This window comes from Onthophagus taurus, chromosome 6, assembly GCF_036711975.1.
Source record: "Onthophagus taurus isolate NC chromosome 6, IU_Otau_3.0, whole genome shotgun sequence".
Taxonomy (NCBI): Eukaryota; Metazoa; Arthropoda; class Insecta; order Coleoptera; family Scarabaeidae; genus Onthophagus; species Onthophagus taurus.
Window position 1 is genome coordinate 13472705 of NC_091971.1, and position 15099 is coordinate 13487803.

At 33.6% G+C, this 15099-nt stretch overlaps 1 protein-coding gene across 2 annotated transcripts; it reads right to left on the reverse strand.

Moving 5' to 3' along the window:
* Positions 1 to 10389, reverse strand: LOC111420193 (CDP-diacylglycerol synthase). Of its 2 annotated transcripts, none has more exons than XM_023053123.2 (5): positions 10181 to 10389; positions 1291 to 1518; positions 697 to 1233; positions 491 to 640; positions 1 to 432 (listed from the first exon to the last, which is right to left on the reverse strand). In XM_023053123.2, the coding sequence occupies exons 1-5, from the start codon at positions 10244 to 10246 to the stop codon at positions 73 to 75; spliced, it is 1341 nt and encodes a 446-aa protein (XP_022908891.1). In that variant the 5' UTR covers positions 10247 to 10389; the 3' UTR covers positions 1 to 72. The 2 variants fall into 2 exon arrangements, with proteins under 2 accessions (XP_022908891.1, XP_022908889.2); XM_023053121.2 differs by lacking the exon at positions 10181 to 10389 and adding an exon at positions 8742 to 9001.
* Between the last annotated feature and the right edge of the window lie 4710 nt (positions 10390 to 15099).

The window sequence follows — 15099 nt, forward strand, 5'->3', positions numbered from 1 at the left end:
TATTTCGAAGACGAAAATATTAAATAATACTGTCTCTCTCTCATTTATTTTTATTTATCCGCAATAACCAACTTAGGTACCCATATTAAGGAGGTTCCTATGTCCCAAAGAGTCCTTTAAAAGTTGATAAAGTTCGAGTTGTTGATCTTGCTTTAAATACAAAATCTGCGTTAAAAGTTTTTGTGGACTATCATTTCTTATAAAACTGCTTATGTAAACGTTTACGAACGTTGCCATCAAAAATTGACAATCAAAACGATCCATTATGCCTCCGTGACCGGGAATTACATCACCAAAGTCTTTTATTTTAAAAGCTCTCTTAAATCCTGATGCGAAAAATCCACCAAAAGGACCTATCACGCTACTAAATAAACTTAACGAGAGCGAATGTAGAGCAAAAGGATAAATTTTTACTGTTGGTTGGATCCCAATCTTTAAAATAAAATAATTAATTAAAATTGATTTTTTATGATTAATAAAAAAAACTTACCATGCTTAAAGGCTCCGATAAAAATCCAGGTAAAACGTATTCTTCTAATCTAAATATCGCGCTTGGTTCACAATCTAAAGTCATCCCAACTGTTTCATTATAAGAAATTGGACAAATAAAATAAGGAAATCGGCACATCCACGAAGAAATCTACAAAAATCTCAATTAAAAATCACTCAATGAAAGCGTTTAAAAATTTTTTGTACCAAAAAGCCAAAGAAAATAGTTGAGATTCCACCTCCAATAAAACCCTCCCAAGTTTTTTTCGGTGATAATTTAATTAACGGAGTTTTCCCGAAGAAAAATCCAAAAACATACGCCATAATATCATTGCAAATAATCATCGAAACGGGAACTATAAACCAAATCATTCCTTCGAAAATATTTTTAATAATCAAATAAGATTGGGTAACGACGATTAATAAAGCGACGTGCGTCCACGCAAATAACGAAAATTGTTTCATGTAGTATTTCTTAACCAAGCTCAAAACGAACCAAACGAAACCAATGCAGTACAAACAAAACGAGATGAATCTGTGGTAAGTTACAAGGACTCGCAAGAAATCCGTCCGGTTTATCATCACTCCTAAATATTCGACCAAACTTTCCCAATAAAAAAAATAATTTGATGCGACCAAAAAATACCATGATAATGATCTAAACCATGGTAAACCGTGTATTCTGTATACAGCGTAACCAATGTTAATTATCTCTTCAAAACATTTTACTTGAACGACAAGAGTCTAAAAGAATTTTTATTGAGGAAATTGAATTTTTTTTTAAACGACTTTATAACTTACCGTAACGACTAGTGCTAAAGGTCCATAATAAATCACAATTGCAAAAAAAGAAATCATAATGATGCTAAAAACCCCGCGAACAACCCAATTTCGCCATCGATCCGGAAGATCGGCGAGAAATTTTTCAAACATTGAGGGGGCTTTGTTTGTTCCGCTCGGAATTGTCGATGATAAATCGATTGATTGTTTTTTGCTGTCTGAGAAGTTTTTGTCATCTTCGCTATCAATCTGAAAAAGATAAAAAAAAAATTATTAAATGTATAATAAATGCATAAGTAAGCAGTGTTTCAGGAATCTCCCATTTATAAATTTTCTTTGGGAAAGATATTGGACCTTAGAATAATAATAAATGTTTACTAGATCCCGCAGGAAGAAGAACAGAAGAAGATTAAATTTTTATAATGTTGTTTTATAATGTATACTTTTTATAAATGATTCTAATATTACTTTTACTCTTGATATTCCGCTTCTGCGTCTAAAGATTTGCTTCTGCCTTGATATTGTGCTTCTGCACATTCTGTACTTTTTTGGAATGAACCTAATATCACTTTTACACTTAATATTCCGATTCTGCATCCAAAGATTTACTTCTGACATTGATTCTTTGCTATGATATTACTTCTACTCCATATATTCCTCTTCTGCCGTTAAAGATTTATTTCTGCCAACTTTTAGTTCTGCGTATATTATATTCCTGGACCTAGAACTAGAATCATTCGGGATTAGCTGTGTATCTCTTAAGACGGCTATTCAGCGCCTGGCAAGAGTAGAACTAACCCTAGACCTTGAACCAGAATATTTCGGGCTTAGCCGTGGTTACTTTAAGCTATGAATTCTTCCACCTTCAAAGATTGGTTCATAAATAAAAGTTACGAAAATAAAAGATAATTTAAAGAATCAGAAAACGCTATTTTCATCATCACTCAGCACTCTGTGTCCACTGCTGGATATAAGGCTCCCCTATTACCGCCCATTTCTTCCTGTCCTATGCTGCCTGGATTCGGTCATTAGCAAATCTCTTGATGTCATCCATCCATTGAGTTGGTGGGCTTCCTCTACGTTGTTTGTCAGCTCGAGGTCTTCATTCCAACAACCTTTCATCTGTCCTGCAGGCTACGTGTCCAGCCCAGTTCCATTTGAGCCGATGTACATACTTCCTTCAGTTCACGCAACATCAGTTTAATGTCACCAAGATTATCAGCGGTCAACACAATGACATCCGCAAAACGGAAGTTTGTTAGCCTTCGACTGTCCAGTTTATTCTTCCAGTCCAGCTTCTTGAATGCATATTCCAGGGTTAAATAGCAATAAATAGCTTAGGAGACATCCTGTCACCGTGCCTTACTCCTCTACCAATCTAGATATGTTCAGTCCCATCATGTAGTTGTACCACCATAATCGCTTTTCTGTAGATGTTGTAAATTAGCATTGAGTATCGATCGGCATTCTCTTAAGAAAACAAGAGTTCCTTCAATTTGGAATAAAAAATCATACCTAATAATTGAAAGCTTAGAGTAGCAGTATCCACGTAAACTGCTCTCCGAGTTTTCTGGAAAAATGGAAACTGAAGAATTTTGTGCTGCTGTAAAGTCTATCGACATGAAAGGTGTAATTTACATACCCAGAAAAGTATATAAAGAAATTCTTAGCGACAAAGAACTTATCTGTATCAAGTTAACTGAATCATGTAACTGCACAAGATGACAATGTGGCATTTACTGATTTGAACAAGTTTTGGGTTATCATCAAATTGCAAAAACAGTTATCGACACATCAGTGATGACAGTGAAGAACTCCATTATCGAAAAGATAGATGGCGAACACCATGAGAAAACACTAAGTGATGAAGAGAGAAGATGCTCAATAGTTAGACTGCTTAATAGACTATTAAGAAGAAGATTCACAAAAAAAATGGGATATGTGTGGGACTACAAATTATATGAAGAACCCCAAAGCGCAAAAATGTAAAGTAATTTTTAATACTAACTTCAAGAGGATCGCAAACAATGACTATTTCATTTATGTTAGCCGAGGACTAACTGTTGTGGTACAAACATTTGTAATAACGAGATAGGGTATTTCTAAAACGAATTAATGTCATGGCTGAATTGGCTCAAGCCGTACAGAAAGCCTGACTGTATCCAAAGTGACAAGAAAAAAGAAATTTATTGTTCAAAAACTTTTGAACTATGGTAAGATGATTACATAGTTATTTTGTGATCACATAGAAATACAACGAACATAAAAAAAATGTCGGTTCAATTATACAGACAATTAAAGTGAAAATTAAATATTATTAACCAGTTACCTGTAAAATTTATTTTTACAATTCACTCACAAGGTGACCAATTTAAATTAAGTAATGACGAGTGTACACCTCGAATGCAATGTAAATGGTTTCAAAATAAATCTAATACAAATATCAAAATAAATTTTATTGGTTACACAATTAACAATAAATTATTGATAAACTTAGGAATTACTAAAAAAATAAGAAGCTACATAGACAGGATAAAACTCGGTGATTTAATAAGCATTATAATCCAAATTTAAATATTTTATAATTTAAAACAAATATTTACAGAGCCAGTTCAGATGCCCAGTCCATTTACTCCCAACTTCGTTCACTGATATTGTTTACCCTAAAACTTTCCGCCTTTGATGTAAAATAACAGAGACATAACTTATATTATTATTATTGCTGCCGCGATGAGGAGAGCGGCCCCTTTCGTTACCGCGACCTATAAAATCTATTGTAACTTTAGCCCTCCAAAAGTTTAGGGCAAATGTAGATCCTTGATGACCCTTAGTATTGCCCTGAGGTCTTGAACCTTTCAAAAGAGTTTTACCGAAAATGTTGTGTCTTAGACGGCGACGCAATTGCACAGTATATGTTCAGCTGTTTCTGACTCGTCATTGCAAAGTCGACAAGTTTGATCCTCAGCTTGTCCAATGTGGAAGAGGTAGTATTTTAGGGGCGCAGGGCCTGTCAGGTAACCTGAGAACGTCCTTAGATACCCTTTGCTGAGGGATAAAACCACTTTAGTTTTGTTTTGCGACGGAGTTATCATACTCTTTGCTTGTCTGTGACTTGGAAGTTCTTTTCAGCGTAAGGCTACTTTTGAGACCTCCCAACTGTTGACTATTTGTTTTAGGTGGTTTTCTGTTCGCTGTCTCTCTGGCCAGCTTGTCCGTCTTCTCATTGCCCTCAATGTTGCTGTGACCTGGAACCCACCATAGGGTAACATCATTGCTCCTAGTGAGTAAGGGTACACTCTCTGATTAGTGCGGAGTCAAACGTGTAGGTCTGAATTGCCTTTAAGGCGGCCCGACTGTCTGTGAAAATGCTTATGGATGCATATTTCTGTCCCTTCTGTAGTTTCAAAGCGGTGCAGAAGTTTATAGCAAGAACTTCTGCTTGAAAAATGGTTATGTCCGAGCTGAGGGGCAGTTTAATGTAGCTATTTGGTCCACTGATGCCCATACCTACTCCGGATCTAACTGTCTTTGAAGCTGTGTACCAGGCTAGGGCTCCTCTTTTTAGTTGAGACCCACCCTTCGCCCAATCATCGCTGCTTCTAAATATAACCTCATACGGCTGGTTGAAATTGTATTCTGTCGGTGTGAGGTCCGTTTTAATTTCAATCAGGTGATTTAGACATGAGTCCTTGAGGATTTCGAGGTGTCCTCTGAGGTTGCCTGCATCAACGGTGAAGAAACTGTTTTCAGTGATAAGGTACTTGAAGCTGCCTCCTTTTGTATATACAAATGGAGTGATGTGAGACCAAATAGGGCTTCCAAAGCAGCCGTCGGACAAGATCTCATTGCACCCGTTATATTAAGACATGCTAACCGCTGGATTTGTGCCAGCTGTTGTTGTGCTGCCTTATGTTTTATTTTTGGCCACCAAACCAATGAGACGTAGGCTACCATGGGCCTGATTATTGCTACGTAGACTCAATGGGCCATTTGTGGTTTGAGACCCCAGTTTTTTCCTAGGAGTCTGCGGCAGATCTGGTTTGCCATGATGGCCTTTTTCCTTAACCTATATTTAAATATGTATATTTTTTCTATCCCCAAATTATGTCCTAGATTATTCTTCTTCTTATTACGCCCTCTCCTTTTGAAGGTCGCCGATTCAATTAGCTATGATAATTTTGAGGTTGCAGCCCGGAATACCTCTATGGATGAGCGACTAAACCAACGTCGCAGGTCTTTCATCCATGATTTTGACATCTTTCTACAGCCATTCTAGAATCATCCAGCTTCTTGAATGCATATTCCAGGGTTAAATAGCAATAAATAGCTTAGGAGACATCCTGTCACCCTGCCTTACTCCTCTACCAATCTAGATATGTTCAGTCCCATCATGTAGTTGTACCACCATAATCGCTTTTCTGTAGATGTTGTAAATTAGCTTTGAGTATCGATCGGCATTCTCTTAAGAAAACCAGGGTTCCTTCAATTTGGAATAAAAAATCATACCTAATAATTGAAAGCTTAGAGTAGCAGTATCCACGTAAACTGCTCTCCGAGTTTTCTGGAAAAATGGAAACTGAAGAATTTTGTGCTGCTGTAAAGTCTATCGACATGAAAGGTGTAATTTACATACCCAGAAAAGTATATAAAGAAATTCTTAGCGACAAAGAACTTATCTGTATCAAGTTAACTGAATCATGTAACTGCACAAGATGACAATGTGGCATTTACTGATTCGAACAAGTTTTGGGTTATCATCAAATTGCAGAAACAGTTACGACACATCAGTGATAACAGTGAAGAACTCCATTATCGAAAAGATAGAAAATGTTGTGTCTTAGACGGCCTTTGGCGACGCAATTGCACAGTATATGTTCAGCTATTTCTGACCCGTCGTTGCAAAGTCGACAAGTTTGATCCTCAGCTTGTCCAATGTGGAAGAGGTAGTATTTTAGGGGCGCAGGGCCGGTCAGGTAATCTGAGAGCGTCCTTAGATACCCTTTGCTGAGGCATAAAACCACTTTAGTTTTGTTTTGCGACGGAGTTATCATACTCTTTGCTTGTCTGTGACTTGGAAGTTCTTTTCAGCGTAAGGCTACTTTTGAGACCTCCCAACTGTTGACTATTTGTTTTAGGTGGTTTTCTGTTCGCTGTCTCTCTGGCCAGCTTGTCCATCTTCTCATTGTCCTCAATGTTGCTGTGACCTGGAACCCACCATAGGGTAACATCATTGCTCCTAGTGAGTAAGGGTACACTCTCTGATCAGTGCGGAGTCAAACATGTAGGTCTGAATTGCCTTTAAGGCGGCCCGACTGTCTGTGAAAATGCTTATAGATGCATATTTCTGTCCCTTCTGTAGTTTCAAAGCGGTGCAGAAGTTTATAGCAAGAACTTCTGCTTGAAAAATGGTTATGTCCGAGCTGAGAGGCAGTTTAATGTAGCTATTTGGTCCACTGATGCCCATACCTACTCCGGATCTAACTGTCTTTGAAGCTGTGTACCAGGCTAGGGCTCCTCTTTTTAGTTGAGACCCATCCTTCGCCCAATCATCGCTGCTTCTAAATATAAATTCATACGGCTGGTTGAAATTGTATTCTGTCGGTATGAGGTCCGTTTTAATTTCAATCAGGTGATTTAGACATGAGTCCTTGAGGATTTCGAGGTGTCCTCTGAGGTTGTCTGCATCAACGGCGAAGAAACTGTTTTCAGTGATAAGGTACTTGAAGCTGCCTCCTTTTGTATATACAAATGGAGTGATGTGAGACCAAATAGGGCTTCCAAAGCAGCCGTCGGATAAGATCTCCTTGCACCCGTTATATTAAGACATGCTAACCGCTGGATTTGTGCCAGCTGTTGTTGTGCTGCCTTATGTTTTATTTTTGGCCACCAAACCAATGAGACGTAGGCGACCATGGGCCTGATTATTGCTACGTAGACTCAATGGGCCATTTGTGGTTTGAGACCCCAGTTTGTTCCTAGGAATCTGCGGCAGATCTGGTTTGCCATGATGGCCTTTTTCCTTAACCTATTAGCGATGATAATTTTGAGGTTGCAGCCCGGAATACCTCTATGGATGAGCGACTAAACCAACGTCGCAGGTCTTTCATCCATGATTTTGACATCTTTCTACAGCCATTCTAGAATCATCTCGACATCTTTTCCCTCTATTTTGCCTTCAATGATTAAACAGAGAACATGATACCATTCGCCTCTCATTATGTGCCGTATAATTTACGCTCCTTTATTGTTCTCAGCAATTCTTTTTCCTTCTCCATTTGATCAAGCACTGTTTCAGTGGATATTTTCTCCATTCATGAGATTTTTAAGATTCTATTGACCAATGATGGGCTGAGCGTCTAGCTTTCTGATCTGTACAGTATTTTTTCATTGCGAAGAAAGAGCATATTGGTTGTTCAATTCAGGAGATGACTTCGCAGATGTAGCTTCTGTCGTCTCTTTTACAATAATATGAACGATAGTTTTATTAATTTGGCGGTATTTTCTGCGTAGAATATCCCTCAACTAAATAACTGCCCGAGGTCAGCAATACTTCCAGAAAGCTCAGCAACTTATTTTGTTAAGTTAATTAACTTGTTTTCTAGCAGGTAAATGATGACTTTGCAGCTAATGAATAGCGCAAGTCCAGTTAAAGCAATTACCGACGTGGAAAATCAGGCGTATTATACATAGACAATCAATAATGCACAGTTTACTATTAACAAGATTATTTGTGGAGCCACATAACACCGATATGAAAACACAAAAACAAAACAAAAATATTATGAAAGAAAATAATTCCATAAATTATTAGTGAAATAAATGATTGACTCAATTTGACTTTTAAAGTAAGTATTCAAATTCTGAATTTGATTTCACACAATACCATCATTACTCAACACTTTTTTTTTAATAAAAAACAACTTTGCAACGCAATATCAAATTATTACTTGCACATATACTTTTAAACCACTCATTTTAATTTCCGTTACGCATCATTATCAAACGATTTATTGATTATCGTATGATTTAAAATCATACGATTATTTATTTATTTTTGATAAAACAATTTCAAATTCTAAATAAAACAAGTTATTAAAAACACCTTAATTTTGTAAATAACTCGGTATTAAGAGTCAAAGTACAATGTCAGGATGTTATTATAACATGCGAAGTTATAATTACAGAATAAATAGATATATATTGATTTATTTTAATAATATTTAGGTATTTATAAAAATTTTTGAGTGTGTACTTAAAATTAAACGTGAATGACTAAAATTATCGATCTATTTGTATACGTGAGAGTCAACAACTGGCTTTTACGGTTTGATAACAGCTGTTTCAACATTTTTCGGCATTTTCTAAACCTTGATAATCGATTAGATAAGTCATGAATGCGTAAACTCTCAAAAAGTTCAAAAACGACGCGTGTGGTTTATTGTTAAATAATTAAAAAATTTGTTTGAACTTACTTCGCTTTCGTCGTGATCACTATATTCTGAGAGATCATCACAATCACTATCAGTAACAATGCTAGATGTACTAATTTCTGAAAAATCACTGTCGAATTCGTCATCAGAATAATATTTTTCTTCGATCGATTTAATTTTTTTCAACAGTTTTAATTTCTTTACTGTTTTATATTCTGATTCAACTTCCATTTTTTGGTTAATTAATTTTTTTTAACAGACCTTGACTAACAAAACGTTTCGCCAACATAGAACGCGACTCGTCACTGTCTACTTTTTAAATGAAACTTATCCATCAAGTGGAAACATCAATTCGTTTTGATTGCAATTGAATGTCTCTCTCTGTATTGGTAAAAATACATCAAGTGGTAAACACACTTAATTATTATTTAAGAATATACTCAACAGAATTTATTTTATACACAAAAGAACACAACAATAAACAGGTTTATTGATACAATTAATGTATTTAACGTGTTTAATAATAACTTTTTAACACGTTATTTTTCTTTTTATTGTTATTTTCTCATTGGACTCCAATTTGATTAATTTATCTAGAATATTTTATTTATTACACATTTATTAAAGATCAATTGGTTTCATTTAAAAGTAATAAATGGAATTGAATCTTTATTGAATGTACAACATTGAGAGCATCTCATTTAATTAATGAAAAAATTACTTGTGAAGTGAATTAAACAACCTAATTGCAATAAATATGTACAAATCATGCTATATTTAATAAAAATGCATGTGTAAGTGGGAGTTTCATCAAAATATTGCATAAATGTAACAATATATGATGAAATATAACCTCACTTTTTAACATTGATGTCAATAATTTCCAAAAAATGTATTCAAGTGATACAATTTAGATCCATCTTAACTCATTTAAGTTAATTTTTTAGTTACAATTACTAATTAATTGATAAATTCGCTGAAATAAACAATTTTTGGTTAAACATAACCCCACTTTTCGCCAATGTCAATATTTATTTGGAATTATAATTTTGATACAAACCTTTTATTTCTTTTGAATCACACATTACTCTTTAACACGTTGTATGAATTAGTAGTTTTATTAATTAAAAATATATAACCAAAAAAATTAATGTGAGAAGTAACATAACCTAAAAAAAATTGATAATAATAAAATGGGTCAAAAATAATCTCATAAAACACCAACATTTTCATTGTAATAAACAAATATTATCAAAAATAACCACAATTTGTTTATTTTAATATTAAAGAAGATAAACCCAACTCAACTGCGGATTGTTTACTTTAAAATAGAACACACCATTTTATAATCTCATAAAGCATGAAATCGCAACTCGATTATTATTACCATAAATTCAATTACGAGGTAAAGGCAACGCGTAAAAATCGATAAATACAATTTTAAAGGGGCACATAACCGGTAAATAGGAGCGACAACTTACATGATCGCTTTCGGCGGATTCGACGAGCTTTTCTTCGCCTTCCTTTCGTTTTCTCAATTCCGCCATCGTTTCGTCGTTTCTTCCGAGTTCGTTCTTTAGGAAAATGAGGGCCCCAAGAAAACCGCGCGGAGAAAACCGGGCGAAAACTATCTGCGTCTGTCGCGGATTTAAACCATCAGCCCGGATTTACCGTCAAAACATTGACGTACAAAATCAATAACGTGAATATAGGTTAAATGTGATGGCGACATCTAGTTGAAATAAAAGCAATTTTATTTTTATAAACTTTGTTTGTTCGTAAAGAGATGGCGTAACTATATTTTAAGTTATTGTAAAAATAAATTATTATTTTTATTATTAGATGATTTTAATTTAATTAAAATAAAATGTAATTCAATTTTTTTTTAATATAAACTTTATTTAATAATTTTGGGTTTTTAATTTTAATAGATTCAAGTTGACTGACACACTACCAAAAAGTAATTGTGCTTTTTAATTTAATTTAATTTCATTTCATTTCATAAATGTTTATAAAATATGCTTTAATTAATTAATAATGAAGTAATTCGTACTTTGAAAATTAAAAAGAATTTTTTTATTACATGAAACATTTTTACGTATTTAGTGAGTTTTAATTTTTTAAGGTTGGTATTACACAATAAAAAAATTTAAATTTAAATAATATTGATAATTTAAACTTTATATTAATACTCTATATTAATACAATACTTTTTATAAATTATTTAACTTAATCCACAAAAAAAAATTAACAGGAAGTGGATTCAAACCTTTCTATAAACGATTCTAAGGTTACAATAATAATCATAATCATTCTGAGAGTGTAAAAATTAATAAAAACAATATCAACAAGGACACAATCGTTGTGTTACACCTCGGTTACACCTGCCGGATGTATATTCTGTTGGCTAGTGGTCAATTGTAGTGGTCAAAGGCTGGTTAAACTATTGCTAACTAAACACGCCCACGAACCCACGTCTTTTTTGTATTAATAAAAGATATGTATGTGTAACGCAACGATAAAGATCTTTAAAAAGAATAAGGACAAAAAAAAGCGTGTGGTTACGCCCGTTTAAATTCCGTTGTAATAAAACGTACTGGGATTGGAACGGAGATGTGGAATGAAAAATAACAAAAACCGCTAATCGTAGGCTTAATTTGAACCCGGGCAGTCGAAATTGATCGAAATCGATCGCTATCGATCATTGATCTGCTTGTTCTGTTATGTTATAATCCTGTTTAATTGGGACTATTGAAATGTCCAAGGTGATTTTAGTAAAAAAATTGATCCCAATTAAAAAATGTTTATGTGTTAATATTCAAAATCGCCTACGATAAGAGATATGAAGAAGAGATAATATTTTTAATTTATAATTTGGCTGAAAAAGAATGTTTCAAAGTACCAAGCAGAAGCAAAGTATTAAATTCTGTTTTGATACTACTAAAAACTAAGTAGTAAGTACTAATTAGTTTATGAGAAGCAGTTCTATTTGCAATCGGAGGGCAAGATATAATAAAAAAGAACATTTGACTAATATTGATTGCTCATAAATATTATGCATGGTGTAGTAGATAAAACGTCAACATTTGACAGAGATGCTCAAAGTTTTCACCATTACAAGAGATATATGTATCTTTTATTCTCATAGACTAATCATGTCAGAAGCAGCAGACATTTTCTGATAAGTAGAGCTATTTTTAACTAGACTAGTATTGTATACGAAACAGCTTTAAGTGCTGCACAAAGAAGTAATTCAAGCTGCTTAAATCAAAAGTGTCATTTCTTGGTTTGTATTACACTTGTGTTCGGCTAGTACTATATTTATTCAAAAGGAAGGCAGACTTACAATAAATACATGTGCGGGGCTATTAACGCTAAGTATTTCAATGTGGGACTTCTTTTCGACGAAACTAGAAGACAAAATCTTCCAAAGACCAACAGGCAACTCTTAGGCAGGCTTATTATTGCACTCAATCCCTTCAGCCAATAGATAGAAGGTTCTTCGACCCTTTTAAGACTTATTTGCCCTAGGAGATCCAACTCTTGATGAAAAATCATTCCAACCGTAACTTCACTAAGTAGGTATCAAGCTGGTGAATAGGCACAGTGTGGTTAAGAGCAGCTTCTGCAGCCAATGCAGTAAACTGCTTTCGAACAACAAAGATCTACCCATTTACACCTTATGCGATCCGAGATTACTTCTTTTCTATACAAAATACTGCGAACACATCATCTGGCCCACAGGATATCAAGCAATTATTTCTTTTTCGCAGTGTAAAGAGAACGAAACTGGCAACGGTATTGACGGATCCAGTAAATATGGGAAAAGTACCAGGAAAAGGGAAGCAAAAGTCTAAAGAAGAGTACAGGCTAAATTAAAAACAACCTAAGCATACAGCGACATCACGAGAGGAAGAAGAAAAATGTGTTGCTGAAAGTTCCAGCACATCTGAATCAAGAAGAACTGAGAGGATATGTAAGAAAATAAGGACAGTTGATGAAAGAGAATGAAGTGAAAGTGATGATGTGTGAATGTTTCTAAAAACTACAAAGGCAGATGATTGGATCTGGTGCATAAGGTATCTATGGTGACATGTAATATATGTTCTAGAGAAGATTTCTGAAAGAAAAAATTAAAACTATAAACTATCCGGTACAAGCAGTTTTGACAAATCGCTTTTAGTTTTTGAGAAACAAAGTTTTGAAATGATCGACAATTTTTTCGAATTTTGCAAATTACGTCGATTAAGTTGAAATTCGTATTAAATCCATTTCTTGGAATATGAGTACGAAAATTTCCCAAAGTGTTAATAAGAGTGTCCTCTTTCCAATGAACCAACACGTTTTCAACAATAACTTTTTGTTTCTGAGAAAACAATATTTGAAGTTTGGATTCAATTTTCGATGTTGCAATTTTCATCGACAATTTTCAAAATTCGCTATAAAATTCATTTCTTGAAGGATTATTGTGGAAATATCACCAATTATTAATTAAAGTATCCTCTTTTTAATGCAACTAGCCGTTTTGAAAAATCGCTTTTAGTTTTTGAGAAATAAATTTTTAAAATGATCGACAATTACTTCGAATTTTGCAATTTTCATCGGTTAAGTTTTAAAAATTCGTATTAAATCCATTTTTTGGAATATGAGTATGAAAATGTCCCAAAGTGTTAATAAAAGTGTCCTCTTTCCAATGAACCAACCCGTTTTGAAAAAAAACTTTTAGTTTTTGAGAAAACAATATTTGAAGTTTTGATTCAATTTTCGATGTTGCAATTTTCATCGATAATTTTCAAAATTCGCTATAAAATTAATTTCTTGAAAGATCCTTGTGGAAATATCACCAAATATTAATTAAAGTATCCTCTTTTTAATGCAACAAGCCGTTTTGAAAAATCGCTTTTAGTTTTTGAGAAATAAATTTTTGAAATGATCGACAATTACTTCGAATTTTGCAATTTTCGCCGATTAAGTTTTAAAAATTCGTATTAAATCCATTTCTGAGAATATGAGTACAAAAATTTCCTAAAGTGTTAATAAGAGTGTCCTCTTTCCAATGAACCAACACGTTTTGAAAAAAAACTGTTAGTTTTTGAGAAAAAAATATTTGAAGTTCACCTCAATGTAGGCAACGTCTCTCCTACAGGGTTGGGTTGGGTTCATTTTATGACATTTTAATTTCTATCTGTGAATACTTATCATAAAGTTAAATGTTTATGCCACTAATTTGGCGTGATCACTTTGTTGTTCTTTACTTCTTATCGCACCCTTTACTAATCTTTATGTTACGGTATAGTACTTATTAACTCATTAAATCTAAAAATAAATCTTTTATTGCTATTATTCACAAAGTTTTATAGTTATTTAAGTTTCTTTATTTAACGCAACCCAACTTAACCTACTCCAACCGAAATTTTATACCTTTTAATTCAATTACAAAGAACGATATGAATTGGGGTTAAATTATTTAATTGTAGATGTTTCTATCATGTTACAATGTTGTGTAATGAGTATTGTGAAACCAATAGAATTTGCATTAACTACTTACGATTAGTGAAATCAAGAACTCACAAAAAAGAGAGGATTTATCAGTCCTCAAGGGTCAAGAATTTTAATTGTACCTAATAATTGTGTCGATTATAAAGTAAATAATTAGAAAGAAGAGGAGGAAATTAAATGTGGTTGTACTTGGAAGGACTCTTTTGGTACCGTATCTAATAACAATTTTTCGGGTTAATAAGAGTTCTATTTTAGAAAATAATCTGCGTTCAAAGAATCCGTTCGTGCGGACGAAACGTTTACTTCTACACAAAAGAAAATTGGCAGGCCCGAGTCTAATTGATTCTTTTTTACGTGAGGAGTTAGGTTTTAGTGCCAAGAATGGGCACCTATTCTTACTCGTTCAAGTGTGAACTGTGTCAATTTACTTCACGGTTGTTGTCAGGGTTAAATAAACTCAGGGTTTAAACTTTAATATCTTTATTATGTATAATTTGTGAAAATAATTTATGGAAATCCGTAGATGTTTTATATAATTTCATGTCGCTTTAATCGTTTTAATGTTCGTTTTTGTAGTGAAAGTTAATTGACATCATCCTAAAAAAGAAAAAATAATAGACACTTTAGCTTCACCACTTTACATTCGATTGTATTGTGTAAGAAAATCATCATATTGTTCGTTTTTAAACAGTGAAAGTTAATTATGTTTCCAATAAAACATGTAACATACTTAATTGTTTAATTTAATGTCACTCCTAAATTAAATGTATTATACATCTCTTTAAATCGAATTGTTTTAAAAGTTTTCGGTTCGTCCAATTCGTTTTCCAAGAGTTCAAAAAAATAGTGGGGATTATTTTGTAGTAGTAGTAGTAATGTACGAATATTGGTTGTAGTCGTC